This window comes from Eptesicus fuscus, chromosome 2 (genome assembly GCF_027574615.1).
Source record: "Eptesicus fuscus isolate TK198812 chromosome 2, DD_ASM_mEF_20220401, whole genome shotgun sequence".
NCBI lineage: Eukaryota > Metazoa > Chordata > Mammalia > Chiroptera > Vespertilionidae > Eptesicus > Eptesicus fuscus.
In genome coordinates, this window is record NC_072474.1 from 2,354,084 (window position 1) to 2,374,716 (window position 20,633).

Sequence of the window (20,633 nt, forward strand, 5' to 3'; positions counted from 1 at the left end):
AGAGGCAATCAGGAGGCCAGCTCTGGGACAGTCTGATCCCTCCAACCCTGAACAGACATTTTTCTCCTGAAGACCAGGCCCCTCCTAGCAACACAGCCACACCCAGCCTTGAGCTCAGCAGGGAAAAAAAGATTTGAAACACCCCCAGGGAGCCCTCGGGGACTGGGTTGAGGGGCCATTTGGTTCCGGAAACTAATACAGAAACACCACCACTTAGAGGCCGTGTCAGAAATAGACTCTTGTGTAAATACAAATGAAAGCAGGCAGAAAAACAAAGTAGGGAGATTGATCCCGCCTGCCTGAAACCAAGGCTGTGGCATCTGACACAGAGGAGTGGTGGGTTGCTGGGAACTTCAAACAGTGCTCACTACCTAACAGGAAACTGAGACGTGGCAGACAGAACAATAGAGAGGGGTCTTAAACCAGCCCCAAAGGGACATTAAAACTCAGTTGAAGTGAATGAATTTCACTACTTCACCTTTTTATTTTTTATCTTTTACTTAAGAAACTAAAATTTTTTCTCTTTTCTTTATTTAATTTTTTAAAATATTTTTATTTATTATTTTTTAACCTTTTATTTATTTTTATTTTTTGGATTAGTATTCTACATTCTATTTTAATTTTTAATTTTTAAAATAAATATTTTACTCCAGCTGATTTTTTCCTTTATGCCAACCCTTTCTTCCTCACTTCTCCCTTTTTCATCCTGTTTCTCTTCTCCTGTTCCTGTTTTAGTTTTTCTCTTTCTTTTAAATCCTTGTTAAAAATTTAACTTTATCTGCTTTATTGACGCATTACTAATATAGTAGTCTCTTTTGGCTTACTCATATATCTAATTTCCTCTCCCCTGCTCCAAGTCCATGCACCCTTCTCTTTTCTCTTCTATTTCTTGTTGTTGTTGTTGTTTTTGTTTTTTGTTTTTTTTTAAATTTCTTTATTGATTAAGGTGTCACATATTTGTCCTCATCCCCCCATTCCCATCCCACACCCCTCCCCACGGATGCCCCAACCCCCTGTTGAACTTAACCATTGGTTAGGCTCATATGCATGCACACAAGTCCTTTGGTTGATCTCTCCCCGCTCCCCCCACCCTCCCCCATCCGCCCTCTGAGGCCCAATAGTCCGATCAATGCCTTCTTGTTTCTGGTTCTGTTCTTGTTCATCAGTCTATGTTGTTCATCATTTCCCCTAGATGAGCGAGATCATGTGTCACTAGAGATATACTTATAAGAACTGAATGTGAGACGAGCAATAATAGTTATGCTGACAGGCAAATGAATCAGTCTGTAGTGAGTTTCTTTCTGGACCAACAGTTCTTTAGAGACCCAATTTCAATGTCCACCAGTTCCTTATGTGTACATGTCGGCACTGACCCCTCAGCTCTGGATGGTGGACAAATGGTGGTAATGCATGTCCGACTCCCTCTGGTTTGGTCTTGGCCGGACCCAGGGGCACGGCTTCACCCGGACTCAGGGGCACGTGGCCTCACCCAGACCCAGGGGGGCGCGTGGCCTCACCCGGACCCAGGGGGGCGCGTGGCCTCACCTGGACCCAGGTGCGCGTGGCCTCACCCGGACCCGGGACCCAGCCTCACCCGGATCCAGGGGCACACGGCCTCACCCAGACCCGGGATCCAGCTTCACCCGGACCCAGGGGCGCGTGGCCTCACCCGGACGCAGAGGCGCATGGCCTCACCCGGACCCAGGTGCGCGCAGCCTCACCCGGACCCGGGACCCAGCCTCACCCAGATCCAGGGGCGCGAGGCCTCACCCGGACCCAGGGGCGCAGCCTCACCCGGACCCGGGACCCAGCCTCACCCGGACCAGGGGCGCGGCCTCACCCGGACCCGGGATCCAGCTTCACCCGGACCCAGGGGCACGAGGCCTCACCCTGACCCAGGGGCGTGTGGCCTCACCCGGACCCGATATCCGGCTTCACCCGGACCCAGGGGCGTGTGGCCTCACCCGGATCCAGGGGCGCACAGCCTCACCCGGACCCGGGATACAGCTTTACCTGGACCCAGGGGCACGTGGCCTCTCCCGGACCCAGGGGCGTGGCGTCACCTGGACCCAGGGGCTCGACCCCACCCGGGCCCGGGACCCAGCCTCACCCAGACCCAGGGGCGCAGCCTCACCCGGACCCGGGACCCCGCCTTACCCAGACCCAGGGGCGTGAGGCCTCACCTAGACCCAGGGGCGTGTGACCACACCCGAGCCCAGGGGCGCGCAGCCTTGCCCGGACCCAGGGGCGTATGGCCTCAACCGGACCCGGGATCCAGCTTCACCCGGACCCAGGGGCGCGTGGCCTCACCCGGACCCAGGGGCGCGTGGCCTCACCCGGACCCAGGGGCGCGTGGCCTCTCCCAGACCTAGGGTCGCGTGGTCTCACCTGGGTCCAGGGGTGCACGGCCCCACCCGGACCCAGGATCCAGCCTCACCCGGACCTAGGGGTGCATAGCCTCACTTGGACCCAGGGGGGCGGCCCCACCCGGGCCCTGGACCCAACCTCACCCGGACCCAGGAGCGTGCGGCCTTACCCAGATCCAGGGGCATGTGGCTTCACCCGGACCCAGAACCCAGCCTCACCCTGACCCAGTTTCCAGCCTCACCCGGACCCAGGGGCGCGGGGCCTCACCCGGACCCGGGTCCCAGCGGGGTTTCGTCTTCTTGATCCCAATTCCTGTTGGTCAATTCCCTCTCAGCAATTCCTTCGGCCATTTTCTCAGAGCTCCAGGGCGGCTGCCGCAGAACTCGTTGGGCGGCGGGCTCGGCAAAGCTCCGGTGTGCCTGGTGCGCGGCGGCAGGCTGGTCCGGTGTCGCTGCGTCGGCCCTTCGGTCTGCAGCGGTGGCCGGTCTCCAAGCGTGCGCACCTGGCCACTTCCGGGGCGTTGAGATTCTTGAAGGACTCGGAGGTCAGCAAGAATGGAGTCTCCCACCCCATGTCTCCCAGGGGCTCATCTGTCCGTGCTCGGCAGTGAGTGGAGCCGTCCTCTCAGCCGGAGACCGCCGGGGAACTGCGCTGAGCACGTTCCAGGCCGCCATTGTGTCGCCTGAGCTGTAGTTCTTAAAGTGTGGTCTTTGGGTCACCGGCATCAGCATCATCCCGTGTACCCCTCTCTTTTATTCTAGTTGTAGAGCATCTGCTCAGCCAGCCCTCTGGTGGTTCTGGATGGTGTCTGCTCTGCTCTCCCGTCGTAGTCTCAAAATTGTTGTGGTAGGCAACAATCAGGCTTCCGCCCTATGCCTCCATCTTGGTCCTCCTTTGTATTGTTAAGTCTTGATTGTTGTTGGTGTCACTGGGAGGAATTGTCCTCCAGGCCAATTGGTCGTGAGGGCCCTCTTTGTCTATAAAGGAAGAGTTGCTGTGCAGGAGAAACGTTTATGGGCCGGGTCTTGGTGCAGCAAGGCTTTGGCGCTCACTGAGTCTGCCTCTTGAATGTGTCCCTTATGCGAGTGGTTGAAATCTGGTGTCATCTCACACCGACCACTAGATGCCCTCATTTCTGGGTCTCCAATGGAGTGTAGGTCAGCTACTGCCTGAGGCCACTCAGCAGGGATTACAGCAAAAACTGCAGTTTCCTCCTCCTGTCTGAGCGGCCCTGGAGCAGTCCGACTAGAACCGCAGTTTATCTGGTCAAGTTGCCACAGGGCAGGCCATCCACATGCAAAAGCCGCTGCTTGGAGCCCAGGTGGGCCTGCAAGACTTGCGGGGCGGGTCTGCAAAATGTTCGGGGCGGGTCCCAGGGCGGGGCGGGGTCTCAGGGCACCACCAGGCCATGGCGTGGCGAACCGCAATGGCTGCAAGTCTGCTTTTTTTGCTTTCCACGTTTCTAAGCCCCCTCGTTCCGCACTCCAGCGCAGCAAACACTGATTGCTGGGCGCACCTCTGCAAGGAAGTTACTCCCGCTCTCCGACACTAAGGCCGAGAGTCCAGCCTCTCCCCGCAGGCGTCTGGGTCTCCCTCGCGTCCCCAGAAGCTGGATTTCAGGGTGATGGGGAGCTAATCTCCCCTAGGGTTGGAAAAAAAGCCACACAAGCCTTCCCCCGCCACCAGCCCGACCCACGCGCCTCCGCACCTCATCCCCTCCGAGTTCGCTCTTTCCTCTTCCCTCTTAGCTGTAAATCCACCATTCAGCCAGCTCTCCTGTGGATCTGGGTGGCAGACGCTCTGTCCTCCAGTTGTATTTTTGAAATTGCTGTGCGCGGCGCAGTTCATTTGTTTAACTTTGCCGCCTTCTTGGTTCTCCTCTGTTGTTGTTGTTGTTTGTTTGATGGTTAGTTGTTTTGTTTTGTTTATTTTATGTTTTGTTTTTCTTCTCACTTGTTCTCTTCTTCTACTAATAGCTTAATTAATTTCACTCGCCAAACGCAGGCCTATCTGCTCTCTATTCTCCTTTCCCAAAAATAGATGAATAGATTAAAGAAAGGGAAATTTTTTATTTATATATAAAAATTTTCTTTTATATATATATTTAATACATATTTTTAAATTATTATTTTTTAAATTATTATTTATTATTTTTCACTGAGTATTTTGTTTTCTTCTTATACACTCATTCTCTTTTTACCTCCTCTATATTGAATCATGGTCACTCCCCACTCATTCAATGCCTTTACCTTACATTCTGGAAATAAACTCTGCCTCTTCAGATTCAACTCCCCCTCCTTTTTTGCTGGGTGTTTATTGTTTGCATTTTTTGGATTAGTTGTTGATTTTGTGGAGTTTTTTCCCCATATACATAGATTTTTCCATCTTTTTTATTCTTTTTCTCTCTTACCTTTTTTTTCTTTTCTCAATAATATTTTTGCACTCTTTTCTCCCCCTAATTATCTTTTCTCTGCTGGTCACCTTTATTTGGGGTTATTGGTGTCATGAATACATTAGTGTTTTGTTCCCTATGTGTTGTGGCGTATCGAATTGTATTTTGTGTCTTTTAGTCAATGTGTTAGAGAGTAAGCCACATTACTAGACACCCTGAGAAAAGAAAAAATGAGGAGACAAAGAAACAGCCCCCATCCAAAAGAAAAGGAGGAATCACCAGAAAAGGATATGAACAAAATGGAGGCAAGCAATTTGTCAGAGAAAGAATTCAGAGCAATGGTCAAAAGGATGCTGAAAAGGATGGAAGACAAATTCGACAACATGTGCTAAGAATCAAGAGGAAATGAAGAAGAACCAAGAAGAAATGAAGAATGACATAGCATCAGTAAAGAACACAATAGAAAGCATCAACTGTAGAATAGAAGCTAAGGACTGCATCAGCGAGCTAGAAGACAAGGTAGGAAAAAACACTGAAGCAGACCAGCAACTGGAAAATAACTTAAAAAAGCAGGAGAAGAGCCTAAGGGAGATTTGGGACAAAACAAAACAAAACAGCATCCGCATAATAGCGGTGCCAGAAAGAGAGGAAGCAGAGCAAGGAATAGAAAACCTGTTTGAAAAAATAATGACAGAAAACTTACCTGATATCGGGAAGAAAAATCTCACACAAATCCAAGAAGCTCATAGTCACAAACGTGATGAACCCCAAAAGTCCGACACCAAGACACATCATAATTAAATTGGCAAACACCAGCGACAAAGTAAGACTCTTAGAGGCGGCCAGAGAGAGACAGAAAGTTACATACCAGGGATCTCCTATTAGACTATCAACTGATTTATCAACAGAAACACATCAGGCCAGAAGGGAATGGAATGAAATATAAAAAGTGTTGCAAAGCAAAGGACTGAATCCAAGAACACTATATCCAGCAAGGCTATCATTCAAGATTGAAGATGAAATCAGGAGCTTCACAGACAAAAAAAGGGCTAAGAAAGTTTATTACCACCAAACCAGCAATGCAAGAAATGCTAAAGGGAATGCTGTAAAAAGAAGAAATAGAAAGGGAAGAAGGAACACAGGCACAAAGAATAAAAATAGTGACAAACAAGTACCTATCAATAATAACTTTAAATGTAAATAGATTAAATGCTCCAATCAAAAGACACAGAGTAGCTGAATGGATAAGAAAACATGACCCATATATCTGCTGGCTACAAGAGACCCACCTCAGAACAAAGGACTCACACAGACTGATAGTGAAGGGATAGAAAAAAATTTTTTCAGATAAATGGAAATGAGAAATAAGCTGGGACAGCAATACTTATATCTGACAAAATAGACCTCACAGTGAAGGCCATAAGAAGAGATAAGGAAGGCCACTTCATAATACTAAAGGGAGCAATTCAACAAGATATAACTCCTGTAAACATATATGCACTCAATACAGGAGCATCTAAATACATTTAAAAAAAAACTTCTGGAAGATATCAGGGGAGAGATTAACAGCAATACAGTCATAGTAGGGGATTTTAATACCCCGTTGACACCACTGGATAAATTCTCTAAACAAAGAAACAAAAAAATCAGCAAAGAAATATCAATCCTAAATGACTCACTAGATCAGATGGAAAAATTGACATCTTCAGAATATTTCACCCCAATGTACATTCTTCTCAAGTGCACACAGGACATTTTTAAAGCTAGACCACATATTGGGACACAGAAAAAGTCTCTTCAAATTTAAGATAGAAATCATATCAAGCATCTTCTCAGATCACAATGGCATAAAATTAGAAATCAACTACAATAAAAACAATGAAAAAAAATCAAACCCTTGGAGGCTAAATAGCATGCTATTAAATAATGACTGGGTTACCAAAGAAATCAAAGAAGAAATAAAAAGTATCCTGGTAAAAAACGACAATGAAAACACAACAATCCAAAATCTATGGTTCACAGTGAAATCAGTCTTGAGAGGGAAGTTCATAGCTATACAGGACTACCTGAAAAAAAAAAAAAAACAAGAAAAAATGGTGATAAATTAATCCTACAGCTCAAAGAATTAGAAAGAGAGTAACAAGAAAAGTCCAGAGTAAGCAGAAGGATGGAAATACTAAAGATCAGAGTGAAAATAAATGATATGGAGAACAAAAAACAATACAAAAGATCAATAAAACCAAGAGCTGGTTCTTTGAAAGGATAAATCAGATTGATGAACCTCTAGCCAGGCTCACCAAAAAGCAAAGAGAGAGGACCCAAATAAACAAAATCAGAAATGTAACAGGTGAAGTAACAACTGACCCCACAGAAATACAAAGGATTATTAAAAAAAAAAAAAAAAAAAAACTAGTGGCCCAGTGCACAAAATTCATGCATATTAAAAGGGGATTAATTAGAGGAAATATTTTAATATTGCTATTTGCCCTTTCTCTATAATAGAAGTGTCAGAGATGAAAGAAAATTAGTAAAATGTATATGAAAATCTTCCTCCTGTCAAGAGTCTGGGGCGCACCATGGGACCTAGAGTCAAGAGCCTGCCCACCACCCACACACGCTTCAAAAACCCAGGAGACCCAGACCCAGCCAGGCCCACCCCCACTGGGTGAGACCCAGACCCAGCCAGCCCCATGCCTGTCAAGCCCCTTCAGGCGGGGGGCACAGCCTCAGTTCCCCCAGCCCGGCGCCATGTGTGGGGGTTCAACCTCACATCCCCCTACCTGGCGCCAGGTCGGGGGCGCAGTCACAGGTCCCGTGTTAAGCCCCACAGGGCGGGGAGCTCAGCCTCAGGTCCTCTGGCCCGGTCCCGGGGAGGGGGGCATGGCCTGAGGGCTCCCGGCCCGGAGCTTGGGCGGGGGGCCAGCCTGAGGTCCCCCATCAAGCCCTGCCAGGCAGAGGGCACAGCCTGAGGTCCCCCAGCTGGGCACTGGGGTGGGGGGCACAGCCTGAGGGGTCCCAGCCCGGCGCTTGGGCAAGGGGCACGGCCTGAGGTCCTCCGTCCAGCCCCGCCTGGCGGGGAACACGGGCTGAGGTCCCTCGCCCCCAGCCAGGCGCCATGCAGCTTCAGGTCCTTGCTATTCAGTCGTGACGTTACGGCATCCTGGCTAATTTGCATATTCCTCTGTTATTAGATAGATACTATGAATACCACATTCCAACAAACTGGACAACCTAGATGAAATAGACATATTCTAAAAAAATATAAGTTCCCAAAACTCAATCAGGAAGAATAAAAAAAAAAACCTGAATAAGACAATAACTACCAAAGAAATTGAAGCAGTAATAAAAAATGTTCCAGCAAACAAAAGCCCTGGTCCAGATGGCTTTAAAGGGGAGTTCTACCAACCATTCAAAGAAGAACTATAACCTATGCTCCTCAGAAGGCACACTTCCAAGTTCTTTCTATGAAGCCAGCATTACCCTAATCCCAAAACCAGATAAAGACACCACCAAAAAAAGAGAACTACAGGCCAATATCCTTGATGAACATAGATGCTGAAATCCTCAACAAAATTCTAGCAAATTGTATTGAGGATTACATTAGAAAAATCATACACCATGACCAAGTGAGATTTATTCCGGAGATGCAAGGATGGTACAATATTTGCAAATCAATAAATGCGATACATCACATAAACAAATTGAGACAAATATCACATAATCATATTAATCAATGGAGAAAAGGCATTTGACAAAATCCAACATCCTTTCTTGATAAAAACCTCAACATAATAAAAGCCTTATATGACAAACTTACAGCCAACATCAATACTCAATGAGCAAAAATTAAACTCATTTCCCCTAAGAACAAGAACAAGACAGGGAAGCCTACTCTCACCACTCCTGTTCGATATAGTACTGGAAGTGCTAGCCATTGCGATCAGACAAGAAGAAGAAATAAAAGGCATCCAAATTGGAAAAGAAGAAGTAAAACTAACCTTATTCGCAGATGACATGATACTGTACATAGAAAACCCCAAAGACTCCATCAAAAAACCAATAGACTTAATAAATGAACTAGGCAATGTAAAAGGATACAAAATTAACACCCAGAAATCTATGGCTTTTTTATAAACCAATAATGAACTCACAGAAAGAAAAACTAAAAAAACAATCCCATTTACCATTGCACCAAAAAAAATTAAGATACCTAGAAATAAACTTAGCTAAGGACGTAAAAGACCTGTACTCAGAAAACTACAGGACGTTGAAAAAAAAAGAGGAAGATATAAACAAATGGAAGAACATACCATGTTCATGGATTGGTAGAATCAACATCATTGAAATGTCCATATTACCCAAAGCAATCTATAGATTCAATGCAATCCCCATTAAAATACTATTGGTATATTTCACAGACATATAACAAACACTCCAAAAATTCATCTGGAATTTAAAAAGACCCCGAATAGCCACAGCAATCCTGAGAAAGAAGAACAAAGTTGGAGGGATCGCAATACCATATATCAAGCTATATTACATAGCCACAGTTCTCAAAACTGCCTGGTACTGGCACAAGAACAGACATATAGACCAATGGAACAAAACAGAGAACCCAGAAATAGACTCAAGCCATTTGCTCAATTAATATTGCATACAATGGTGTCAAAACAGTCTCTTCAATACATGGTGCTGAGAAATTTGGTCAGATACATGCAAAAAAATGAAACAAGATCACCAACTTATACCATACACAAAAATAAACTCAAAATGGATAAAAGACTTAAAGGTAAGATAGGAAGCCATAAAAATCTTAGAAAAAGCCATAGGCAGCAAATATCAGACATATGTCATAGCAATATCTTCACTGATACAGCCCCTAGGGCAATGGAAACTAGGAGAAAATAAACAAATGGGACTACTTCAAAATAAAAAGCTTCTGCACAGCAAAAGAAACCATCAACAAAACAATAAGAAAGCCCACTGCATGGGAGAACATATTTGCCAATGCTATTTCAGATAAAGGTTTAATCTCCAACATTTACAGGGACCTCATACAACTTAACAAAATGAAGATAAACAATCCAATAAAAAAATGGGTGAAGGACCTAAATAGACACTGTTCGAAAGAGGACATACAGAAGTCCAAGAGACATATGAAAATATGCTCAAGTCACTAATTATCCGAGAGATGCAAATCAAAACAACAATGAGGTACCATCTCACACCTGTCAGAATAGCTATCATCAACAAATCAACAAATGACAAGTGTTGGCGAGGATGTGGGAAAAAGGAACCCTGTGCACTACTGGTGGGAATGCAGACTGGTTCAGCCATTGTGGAAAACAGTATGGAGTTTCCTCAAAAAAGTTAAAAATGGAACTCCCATTTGACCCAGTGATCCCACTTCTAGGACTATATCCCAAGAAGCTAGAAACACCAATCAGAAAGGATGTATCCACCCCTATGTTCATAGCAGCACAATTTTCAATAGCTAAGATCTGGAAGCAGCCTGAGTGCCCATCAGCAGATGATTGGATTAAAAACCTGTGATTCATCTACACAATGGAATATTAAGCTGCTATAAAAAAGAAGGAACCTTTACCATTTGCAACAGCATGGATCGAACTGGAGAGCATTATTCTAAGTGAAAAAGTCAGTTGGAGAAAGATAAATACTACATGATCTCACTCTTATGTGGGATATAATGAACAACATAAACTGATGAACAAAAATAGATCCAGAGACAAGGTACCACTGAACAGACGGTCCAACCTCAGAGAGAAGGTGGGGAGGGGGGAGGGGCGGTTAGAGGTCAACCAAAGGACTTATATGCATGCGTATTAGCATAACCAATGAACACTAACACTAGGGCGGTGGGGGTTTGCCTTTGGTGGGGGAGGGCCAGGGTGGCGTGAATAGGGGAAAAAGGAGACAACCAAATACTTTAAACAATTAAAAATAAATAAAAAATAATTAGTTAAACAAAAACTGTAAAAGAAGAAACAGGTTATCAGTATTTGCAGATGACAGAACTGAATAATAAAACTAATAGAATTAGAAATGAATGGAATCAGCAAAAAGTAAAATCGACACTGTAGAAAATCAGTTCATGTTAGCATAAGCTTGATAAATTCTTCTAAAATAGTAAGGAAAAATAGAGGTAGGAGAAATACAAGATAAGATGGGGATGTGAAAGACAATAGTAACAAGCATAAGTGGATAAGCAAAATTTAAATATATAAAATGAAACTTTCCTGCCGAAACCGGTTTGGCTCAGTGGATAGAGCGTCGGTCTGCGGACTGAAAGGTCCCAGGTTCGATTCCGGTCAAGGGCATGTACATTGGTTGCGGGCACATCCCCGGTAGGGGGTGTGCAAGAGGCAGCTGGTCGATGTTTCTCTCTCATCGATGTTTCTAGCTCTCTGTCCCTCTCCTTTCCTCTCTGTAAAAAGTCAATAAAATATATTAAAAAAAAACAAAAAACATAAAATGAAACTTTCCTGAGCTCAAGAGAGTGTACAACTGTTATATGAACTGCATAGTGTCTTCCCCCTTCTGCTAATAATACTGGGCGTTTCTTTTAGAAAACAGTCTCTTACTCATTACAGCCACGGACTAAGTCACAAGCATACAGTAAATGATAGAAACTTCAGGCTAACAGTGGTATAGCATGAGAACATAGTTCCTGATTAGTGAATAAACTTCATAGCAAGAAGAGATTATGGGAATTTAGAAAGCCCAATTATGGGTCACACTCATCAGAGTGAGGATTCCAAGATAGACTGCAGAGCTTCTTAATACATCTAGAAAGGCTGGATACTCCAGCCTTAACTTTTTTATATAAGAGTAACCCAGACTGTTCTGTCTGGATAAAGACAAACTTCCTACTCAGCAATAACAAAAAGCGTAAATGTCTGCTTTCAGGCAAGAAATCACAGAAAGGGCAAGCTCTCCCTGAAGGAAAAGATGGCACTGAAAGAACAGATTTTTCTTGAAGCATATCCGTGTCCATGTTAAAATAGTCATCGACCAAGAGAACAAATTCTAGTAGACCAAATAAAATTTAGGTAAGAAATGGAGAGTCAACCTCCCACATTCCTTTGCATTCTTTGCTACTCACATATAATCAATTGCTAAATCTTGATGTTTCTACTTTTTTAATATTTATCCAATCTGCCCCCTTATTATGTCCCTATTGCTATTACTTTAACCCAAGCCATTATCACTTCTTACCAAGATTAGTGGATTAGACTCTCAACTGTTCCGTCTCCAGTTTCACTTCCATCCATCTCGTTCCATTCCCCAGTATATTTCTTTTTTTTTAAATCTTTATTGTTGAAAGTATTAAATATGTCCCCTTTTTTCTCCCACTGACCCCTAATAACCCGCCCCCGACCCCTGCCCCAGGCTCCACCACCCTATTGTCTGTGTCCATGGAAGAGATCAACCCAAGTCTATTTCTTGAACACTACCATCATTCCTCAAAATGCTTTCACACCCATAAAACAAATACATTTTCACAATGTATACCAAGTATCACTTTTATTTCCAACAGACGTAAACTCAAAAGACAAAAATTATACACATAATTTTCTTTTAGTTTTTCTAACTACCCAATTCAATTTTTTTAGAGTTAGACATTGTTTCACCATTAATAGTCATGGATAGTTCTTAAAATAGTGGGCTATAAGAAAAAATATCAATTCCTTAGTTGATATACAAAGCCCTTTGTAGTTGACATACAAAGCCCTCCACAATCTGGCTTCTACCTACCTCTCTTACCTCACCTTTCACCGTTCCTCAATACCTGCTAAATTATCTAGCAGTAAAAAAAATACCATGCTATTTTTACTCTCAGTGCTCTGCATATGATTTTCTCCTGCTGGCAAAACTCTTTCTTATGCCCCTTCCAGCACCACCTAACTGGGCAACTTCCCCTGTATTAGAGTGACATTAACCAGCCTGTAGACCAGGCTACCATCACTCCTCCCATAAGGTACACACACAGACACACAGATGGGGCTGGCACAAGATAACCTGACAGAGGTGGCCTATCTAGAGCTATCCAAGTTTTTATTAGTTACACTAGAGTTTTGATGAACAAAGATTCGTGCAAGAATGGGCCTTCCTTCCCCTGGCTGCTGGCACTGCCTTCACTCGGGCTGGAGCCGCCTTTCTGCCTTAGCTCGGCCAGAGCCACCTTTCTGCCTTCCCACACTGCCCAGAGGCCCAGAGCGGCTAGAGCGGTGTGGAATGCCTGCATCATTGCCATGGCGACAATGCAAGCGTCCCACCCCCGGCCACTCGGAGCCTGTGTATGCAAATTAACTTGCCATCTTTGTTGGGTTAATTTGCATACTAAAACCTGATTGGCTGGTGGGCATCACGAAGGTACAGACAATTTGCATCTTTCTCTTTTATTAGTGTAGACTAGTGGCCCGGTGCACAAAATTTGTGCATAGGGGGAGGGGTGTCCTTCAGCCTGGCCTGCACCCTCTCCAATCTGGGACACCTCGAAGGATGTCCTACTGCCAGTTTACAGGGATCAGGCCTAAACCAGCAGTCAGACATCCCTCTCACAATCCAGGACTACTGGCTCTTAACCACTCACCTGCCTGCCTGCCTGATTGCTTCTAACCACTCTTCCTGCCGGCCTGCTCGCCCCCAACTGCCCCCTACTACTGGCCTGCTTGTCCTCAAATGCCCCCCCACCAGCCTGATCACCCCCAACTTCCCCCCGTGCCAGCGTGCTCACCCCTAACTGCCCCCCCTGCCAGCCTGCTCGCCCCCAACTGCCTCCCCTGCTGGCCTGCTTGCCCCTACCTGCCCTCCCCACTGGCCTGGTCGCCCCCAACTGCCCCCCTGCTGGCCTGCTCACCCCAAACTGACCCCCACTGTCCTGAATACTGCCAACTGACCCACACTGATGGTCTGCTTGCCCCCAACTGCCCCCCCCCCACCAGCCTGATCACCCCCAATGGCCTCCCCAACCGGCCTGATCACCCACAACCGCCGTCTCATCCTGGCCTGATCACCCACAACTGCCCTCCCCTCTTGGCCTCTAACCATCTCTACCTCGGCCCCACCACCATGGCTTTGTCCAGAAGAACGTCTGGAAGGTCTCCTGGAAGGTCTCCCAGTCTAATTAGCATATTACCCTTTTATTAGTATAAACAGAGGCCTGGTGCACTGGTGGGGTCTGGCTGGTTTGCCCTGAAGGGTGTCCCGGATCAGGGTGGGGGTTCCCTTGGGGCGGGGGGCAGCCTGGGCGAGGGGCCTGTGGTGGTTTGCAGGCCGGCCACGCCCCCATGGGGTGAGGGACCCCGCTGGGGGGGCATGGCCAGCCTGAGTGAGGGGCTGAGGGCTGTTTTTAGGCTGGCCACACCCCCTTCATGGTGGGGGTCCCTGCTGGGGTGCCTGGCCAGCCTGGGTGAGGGGCTGATGGCTGTTTGCAGGCCACACCCCCTAGCGGGGACTGTTACTTCATGGGGGCTTAACCAGCCTGGGTAAGGGGCTGAGGGCCGTTTTCAGGCTGGCCACACTCCCCGGTGACCCAGGCTCCCAGCCACTCCTTGAGCCGAGGCCAGGGCGGGCTGGAAGCCTGGGTCGCCCCCAGTGACCCAGGCCCCCAACCCCTCCTTTTATTTTTCCAGCCCCTCCTTGAGTGGAGGCCAGGGCAGGCAGGAAGCTTGGCTTTCTCCATCGCCGGGGGCAACCCAAGCCTCCTGCTCATTCCAGCTCCATGGCCACCACCATCTTTGTTGGGTTAATTTGCATACTCACTCCTGATTGGCTTGTGGGCGTAGTGGAGGAATGGTCAATTTGCATGTTTCTCTTTTATTAGTGTAGATTTGCTTTTCATGAAAATGATTGGGATTAAAAGCTTAGAGAGCCTCAGGATCATACTGAGGTTTGTGCCTGGATGACTGCAATTGGCAATGGCAGATCTTGATCATCAACAGGCAGGGACTCCATGATCATCCCAGAATGTACGTTTACTACTTTAGGGGTAAGATGAACTTCTGCTCATATAGCTATTCCTAAGTAAGTACTCACACTTCAAAGGTTAAAATGTAAATGGAGGAGCAAAGTGTTAAAAAAGAAATAGCCAAGATGTTCTGAAAGAAAAGAACAGGAGGGGGAACATAATAAATCAGATAGATAAATTAGAATAAACAGATATTGAAGTAGACAAATTGACTGACTGAACTGAAGAATGAGCCCAGATTATATAGTAATCAGAAATATAAATTAAAACCACAAGGGGACACTATAAAAATTTAATTGGCAAAAATTTAAGTCTGACAATTTTAAATGTTGAAAAGGATGTGAAGTAATAGGATCTATTATGTAGTACTGGTGGGAGTATAAACTGGTGCAACCACTTTGGAAAACAATTTGGCATTATCTTTTATTAAAGTTAGAATTTAATAACCTAACCCAGCAAAGTCAATTCTAGATCTATATTATAGAGTACATATGGTATATGGAAGAAGCATGTACAAGAATGCTCTTAGAAGTACTATTCTCAAAAGGAAACAAAACAGAAAACAAAAAGGAAACAACCCAATGTTTATCAATAATAAACTAGAGAAAAAAAGTTTTCATCTAACCACACCATGGAATACAAAAAAATGAAAATGAATAAACTATACCTACTTAATAAAAAAGATGAATTCCATTAACATAATATTGTATCTGAAAAGAGAAAACTAGATGACAACACTGTGATACCTTTTTTAAATTAAAAGACAATGTTACTAAATGATGTATTATTTAGGCACTAGAGGCCTGGTGCACGAAATTCGTGCACGGAGGGGGGTTGTCCCTCAGCCCAGCCTGTACCCTCTCCAATCTGGGACCCCTCAAGGGATGTCCGACTGCCCGTTTAGGCCCGTTTAGGCCCGATCCCTGGGATCGGGCCTAAACGGGCAGTCAGACATCCCTCTCACAATCCAGGACTGCTGGCTTCCAACTGCTTGCCTGCCTGCCTTCCTGATTGCCCCTAACCGCTTCTGCCTGCCTCTCACAATCCAGGACTGCTGGCTCCCAACTGCTTGTCTTCCTGCCTTCCTGATTGCCCCTAACCGCTTCTGCCTGCCAGCCTGATCACCCCCTAACCACTCTGCTGCCAGCCTCTTTGCCCCCAACTTCCCTCCTCTGCCGGCCTGGTCACCCCTAACTGCCCTCTCCTGCAGGGTTGATCACCTCCAAATGCCCTCCCTTGCAGGCCTGGTCCCTCTCAACTGCCCTCCCTTGCAGGCCAGGTGCCTCCCAACTGCCCTCTCCTGCTGGCCATCTTGTGGTGGCCATCCTGTGTCCACATGGGGGCAGGATCTTTGACCACATGGGGGCAGACATATTGTGTGTTGCAGTGATGATCAATCTGCATATTACTCTTTTATTAGATAGGATAGAGGCCTGGTACAGGGGTGGGGGCCAGCTGGTTTGCCCTGAAGGGTGTCCCTGATCAGGGTGGGGTACCCTTGGGGCGTGGGGCGGCCTGAGCAAGGGGCCTGTGGTGGTTTGCAGGCCGGCCACGCCCCCTGGCAACGAAAGTGGAAGCCCTGGTATCTGGAATTTATTTTCCTTCTACAATTGAAACTTTGTAGCTTGGAGCAGAGCCAAGCCTGGGGCTCCAGCAGCCATTTGTGTTGGGGTTATAATTGAAACTTTGTTGCCTTAAGCGGGTGGGCCTGGCCAGGGTGTGTGGAAAGCTTTGCTTCCCCTGTTGTCAGCAGCAACCCTGGCCTGCTCTCTCAAGCTCCATTCTGCCACCATTTGTTTGAATTTGTTTACCTTCTATAATTGAAACTTTGTAGCTTGAGTGGAGGCTTAGGCCTGCAACAGCTGGCAGAAAGCTTGGCTTCCTCTGTTACCTAGGAAACCTTGCTCTCTGTGGCTGTAGCCATCTTGGTTTGGGTTAATTTGCATACTCGCTCTGATTGGATGGTGGGAGTGGCTTGTGGGCGTGGCTTGTGGGTGTGTCAGAGGTATGGTCAATTTGCATATTTGTCTATTATTAGATTAGATACATATATGTGATAAAACCAACTAAAAATAATTCAGGAAAGAATAAATGTGAAATCCAAAAAGCGGTTATCTCAAAATAAAGGAGGAACACCTAGGTAGAAGAAAAGCATTAGTAATATTCTAGTCTTGAGTTGAGGTTGGATAATGTATATTTTAAAATAAGTTGATAAAAGATTAAGTAAGAAACAAAGTTGTCATTACTATAAAGATTTCAAATGCTTTCTGTATTATGAGATACAGAATTACCAAATCTTATGTAAATAGGCTTAACATTTCAGTGAATCAGTAAAGTAACTCTTGAAAAATTCAGTATAATTCTTAAAACTCTTGCAATGCCAATATTCCTAGACTTTTCTCAAAGAAGAAAAATATAAAAAATCTTTACAATACCTGATTTCCATGAAGGTCCAAGACATCTAAACTTTTTAGATTCTCCAAATTTGAGATTTTCTTGATTCTAAAAATCAGAGTAAGTAGAGTAGAAATGTAGATGTATCACATCTATTGTAAAACAAAATATGCTAAGGTATAACTCATTTTTATTTATTCCCTATAACTTAAATACAGATAATAGAAATAACTACAGCTATCTATCTATGTAAATATATATGATATATATAAACATGTATATTACATAAAACATATTTCCCATCAATTTAATTGTATTGTTAAATATGCAGCCCTACTAGAGGAAATGTCCCCCCAGCTTAAACAACATATCTTTAGAAAAGAGCAATTCTTCTAAGAACCTTAGGCTTTAGGAGAGAGTGATGCTTTCTAATAGCAAGCTGACCTCAGAGCTACTAGAGAAGCCTTTTATTCAATTCTTTTATATGCCTAAGCTCACATTCCCTAAAACAGTTTGTATCAGAATCATCTGGAGGGCTTGATAAAAGATAGCTTGCTAAGTCTCACCTCCAGAGTTTCTGGGACAGGGTCCAAAAATTTGCATTTCTAGTAAGTTCTTGGGTAATGCTGATGCTGCTGGTCCAGGGATCATTTTGAGAAGTAATGCCCTAAAACATAGACCTTATTCTTATCAAATCTCAATTTGCCCTCATATGAGCTTTACGAGGGTAAACTCACCTACCTAATAGAAAATACTAAGGAAATAATCAGAGATGGAGACAAAGATTTATGGACAAGAATATTAATTACAGCATTAGAGGAGGGAAAAAAGTATGTAATATAAATCCTATCTAATAAAAGAGTAATATGCAAATTGACTGTACCTCTGCTACACCCACAAGCCATGCCCACCAGCCACTCCCACCAGCTAATCAGGAATGAATATGCAAATAAATCCAACCAAGATGGCTGCGGCCACAGAGAGCAGGAGGGAGGCTTGGGTTTCCCCGGCAATGAAGGAAGCCAAGCTTTCTGCCTGCCCTTGCCGGACTAGGCCTCCACTCAAGGCTACAAAGTTTCAATGATAGAAGAAAAATAAATTCCAACAGAAATGGTGGCAGCCACGGAGCTGGAAAGATCAGGAGGCAAGGGTTGCCCCCTGTAATGAAGAAGCCAAGCTTCTGAAGCCCTGGCCTGCCTTGGTCTCCGCTCCAGGCTACAAAGTTTCAATTATAGAACATACATAAATCCCAACAGAAATAGCTGCCGCCACAGAGCAAGCAGGAGGCATGGCTCCACTCCAAACTACAAAGTTTCAATTGTAGAAGATAAATAAACCCCAGATACCAAGGCCTCCACTTGGGTCGCCGAGGGGCGTGGCCGGCCTGCAAACCACCACAGGCCCCTCGCCCAGGCCTCCCCACACCCCAAGGGAACCCTCACCCTGATCCGGGACACCCTTCAGGGCAAACCAGCTGGCCCCCATCCATGCACCAGGCCTTTATCCTATCTAATAAAAGAGTAATATGCAGATTGACCATCACTCCAACACACAAGATGGCTGCCCCCATGTGGTCAAAGATCCTGCCCCCATGTGGACACAAGATGGCCACCACAAGATGGCCAGCAGGAGAGGGCAGTTGGGAGGGACCAGGCCTGCAGGGGAGGGCAGTTGGGGACGATCAAGACTGCAAGGTAGGACAATTGGGAGGGACCAGGCCGGCAGAGGAGGGAAGTTGGGCATGACCAGGCCTGCAGGGAAGGGCAGTTGGGGGGGACCCAGGCCTGCAGTGGAGAGCAGTTGGGGGGGACCAGGCTTGCAGGGGAGGGCAGTTAGGGGTGACCAGGCCTGCAAGGGAGGGCAGTTAGGGGTGACCAGGCCTGCAGGGGAGGGCAGTTAGGGGCAAACAGACTGGCAGGGGAGTAGTTAGGCATCAATCAGGCTGGCAGGGCAGTGGTTAGGGGGTGATCAGGCTGGCAGGCAGAAGCGGTTAAGGGCAATCAGGAAGGCAGGCAGGTGAGTAGTTGGGAGCCAGCAGTCCTGGATTGTGAGAGGGATGTCCAACTTCCCGGGCCTAAACGGGAAGTCGGACATCCCTCGAGGGGTCCAGATTGGAGAGGGTGCAGTCTGGGCTGAGGGACACCACCCCTCTGTGCACGAATTTCGTGCACTGGGCCTCTAGTATCTAATAAAAAGGAAAGTAAGTAAATTATTACATATATACCCATATAGATTATGCAGCTATAAAAATTATATTTTCAAAGAACATTTAATAACATTGGAAAACTTAAGTAATAAAATATAAGTATTCAAGTGAAAAAACACATAGTATAAAAACAATTTTATAAAATTGTAATATGTGAATATAGAAAAAAGGGTGCTACTCAATGTTGATAACCAGACTTTGAAAAGAAGGCTAATAAATGACTGCAGGTCCTCTCAATGTCAGAGCACTGTCAACAAACCTACCTAAAAATCATCTATTCACTATGGGTCAGAGCCCAAATTCTGTAAGGTTATCTGTAAGGTTATATACTAACTTGTAGAAAACTGATGTATGATTTTTGGCCAAGTAGGAATATAATTTATTTCTATCTAATTGGAAAGTTAACCTGTTTATAACTTAACAATCTTATTCCAGTATTTGTCATTTTTCATTGACTATATATCACTTTCTCTTATCCTCCTTTGAACCAGCTTTGTCATCTTATTGGTTTCCTCATCAATGAATTAATTTAAAAAATGTCCTGGAATTAGTATCTATCTAAGAATTTTATTTTTAACATATTGGAAATTATACACAAGTGATGATGGAGATTGTCCCAGCCCACATTTCTCTGATTTGGAGGATCAATGTAATGTTTCTGAATTGACCAGAAACTCTGGGCACGTTGAAGGCACTCCCATCACAGAAAACTAAATGTACAACAGATCTTCCAAAGAACACCAGGGCCTCACATGCTGCTAAGCTATCCAGTAAAACAGTCCCAGTCTATTGTGATTTCAAGCATTCGCTTAACTTTGACACAGAGTGACTTTATGACTCTCACTTCAGATTCTGATTGCCCAGGTAACTAGGAATAAAAATAGACAAGTTGTTCAGTCAGTTAAACTTGAAAACCAACTAAACATCTTGCTGTCTTATTCTCATGAAATGCTTTTGCCATACACCCCCAGGACCTGAAATGACATAGAAGCAGATAAAATTCTAAAGAATTCAGAGGCAGGTGAAGGTATCAGTTGACCTAGGAGGCCATAATCAGATTAGGTACTGATGTTGAGGAATTTTCTCAATCCTAGTCAGTTCCAAAATAGTTGAAAATTTTTACATTAACACCAATGTGACCTGAAATTTGTTTTAAGTTCTCCCATTGAACAAAATGGAAACTAGAAAAAGGCGAGGCTTTGCTATCACTTCAGTAGCTACAGAACTCTAGACATTTATGACAGCCTGTCTCTGCAGGGTGCAGTATGTTACTGACAGCAGGG

General features: G+C 45.2%; 1 protein-coding gene across 2 annotated transcripts in view; it reads right to left on the minus strand.

The window, feature by feature from the left end:
• The window catches only part of LRRC49 (leucine rich repeat containing 49), a 231,849-nt gene that overhangs the window by 189,530 nt on the left and 21,686 nt on the right, over window positions 1-20,633 (minus strand). For both annotated transcript variants that reach the window (XM_008151368.3, XM_028160350.2), the window contains one exon: window positions 17,186-17,252. In XM_008151368.3, coding sequence (XP_008149590.1) covers window positions 17,186-17,252 — 67 coding nt within the window. The remainder of the gene's footprint in view (window positions 1-17,185; window positions 17,253-20,633) is intronic.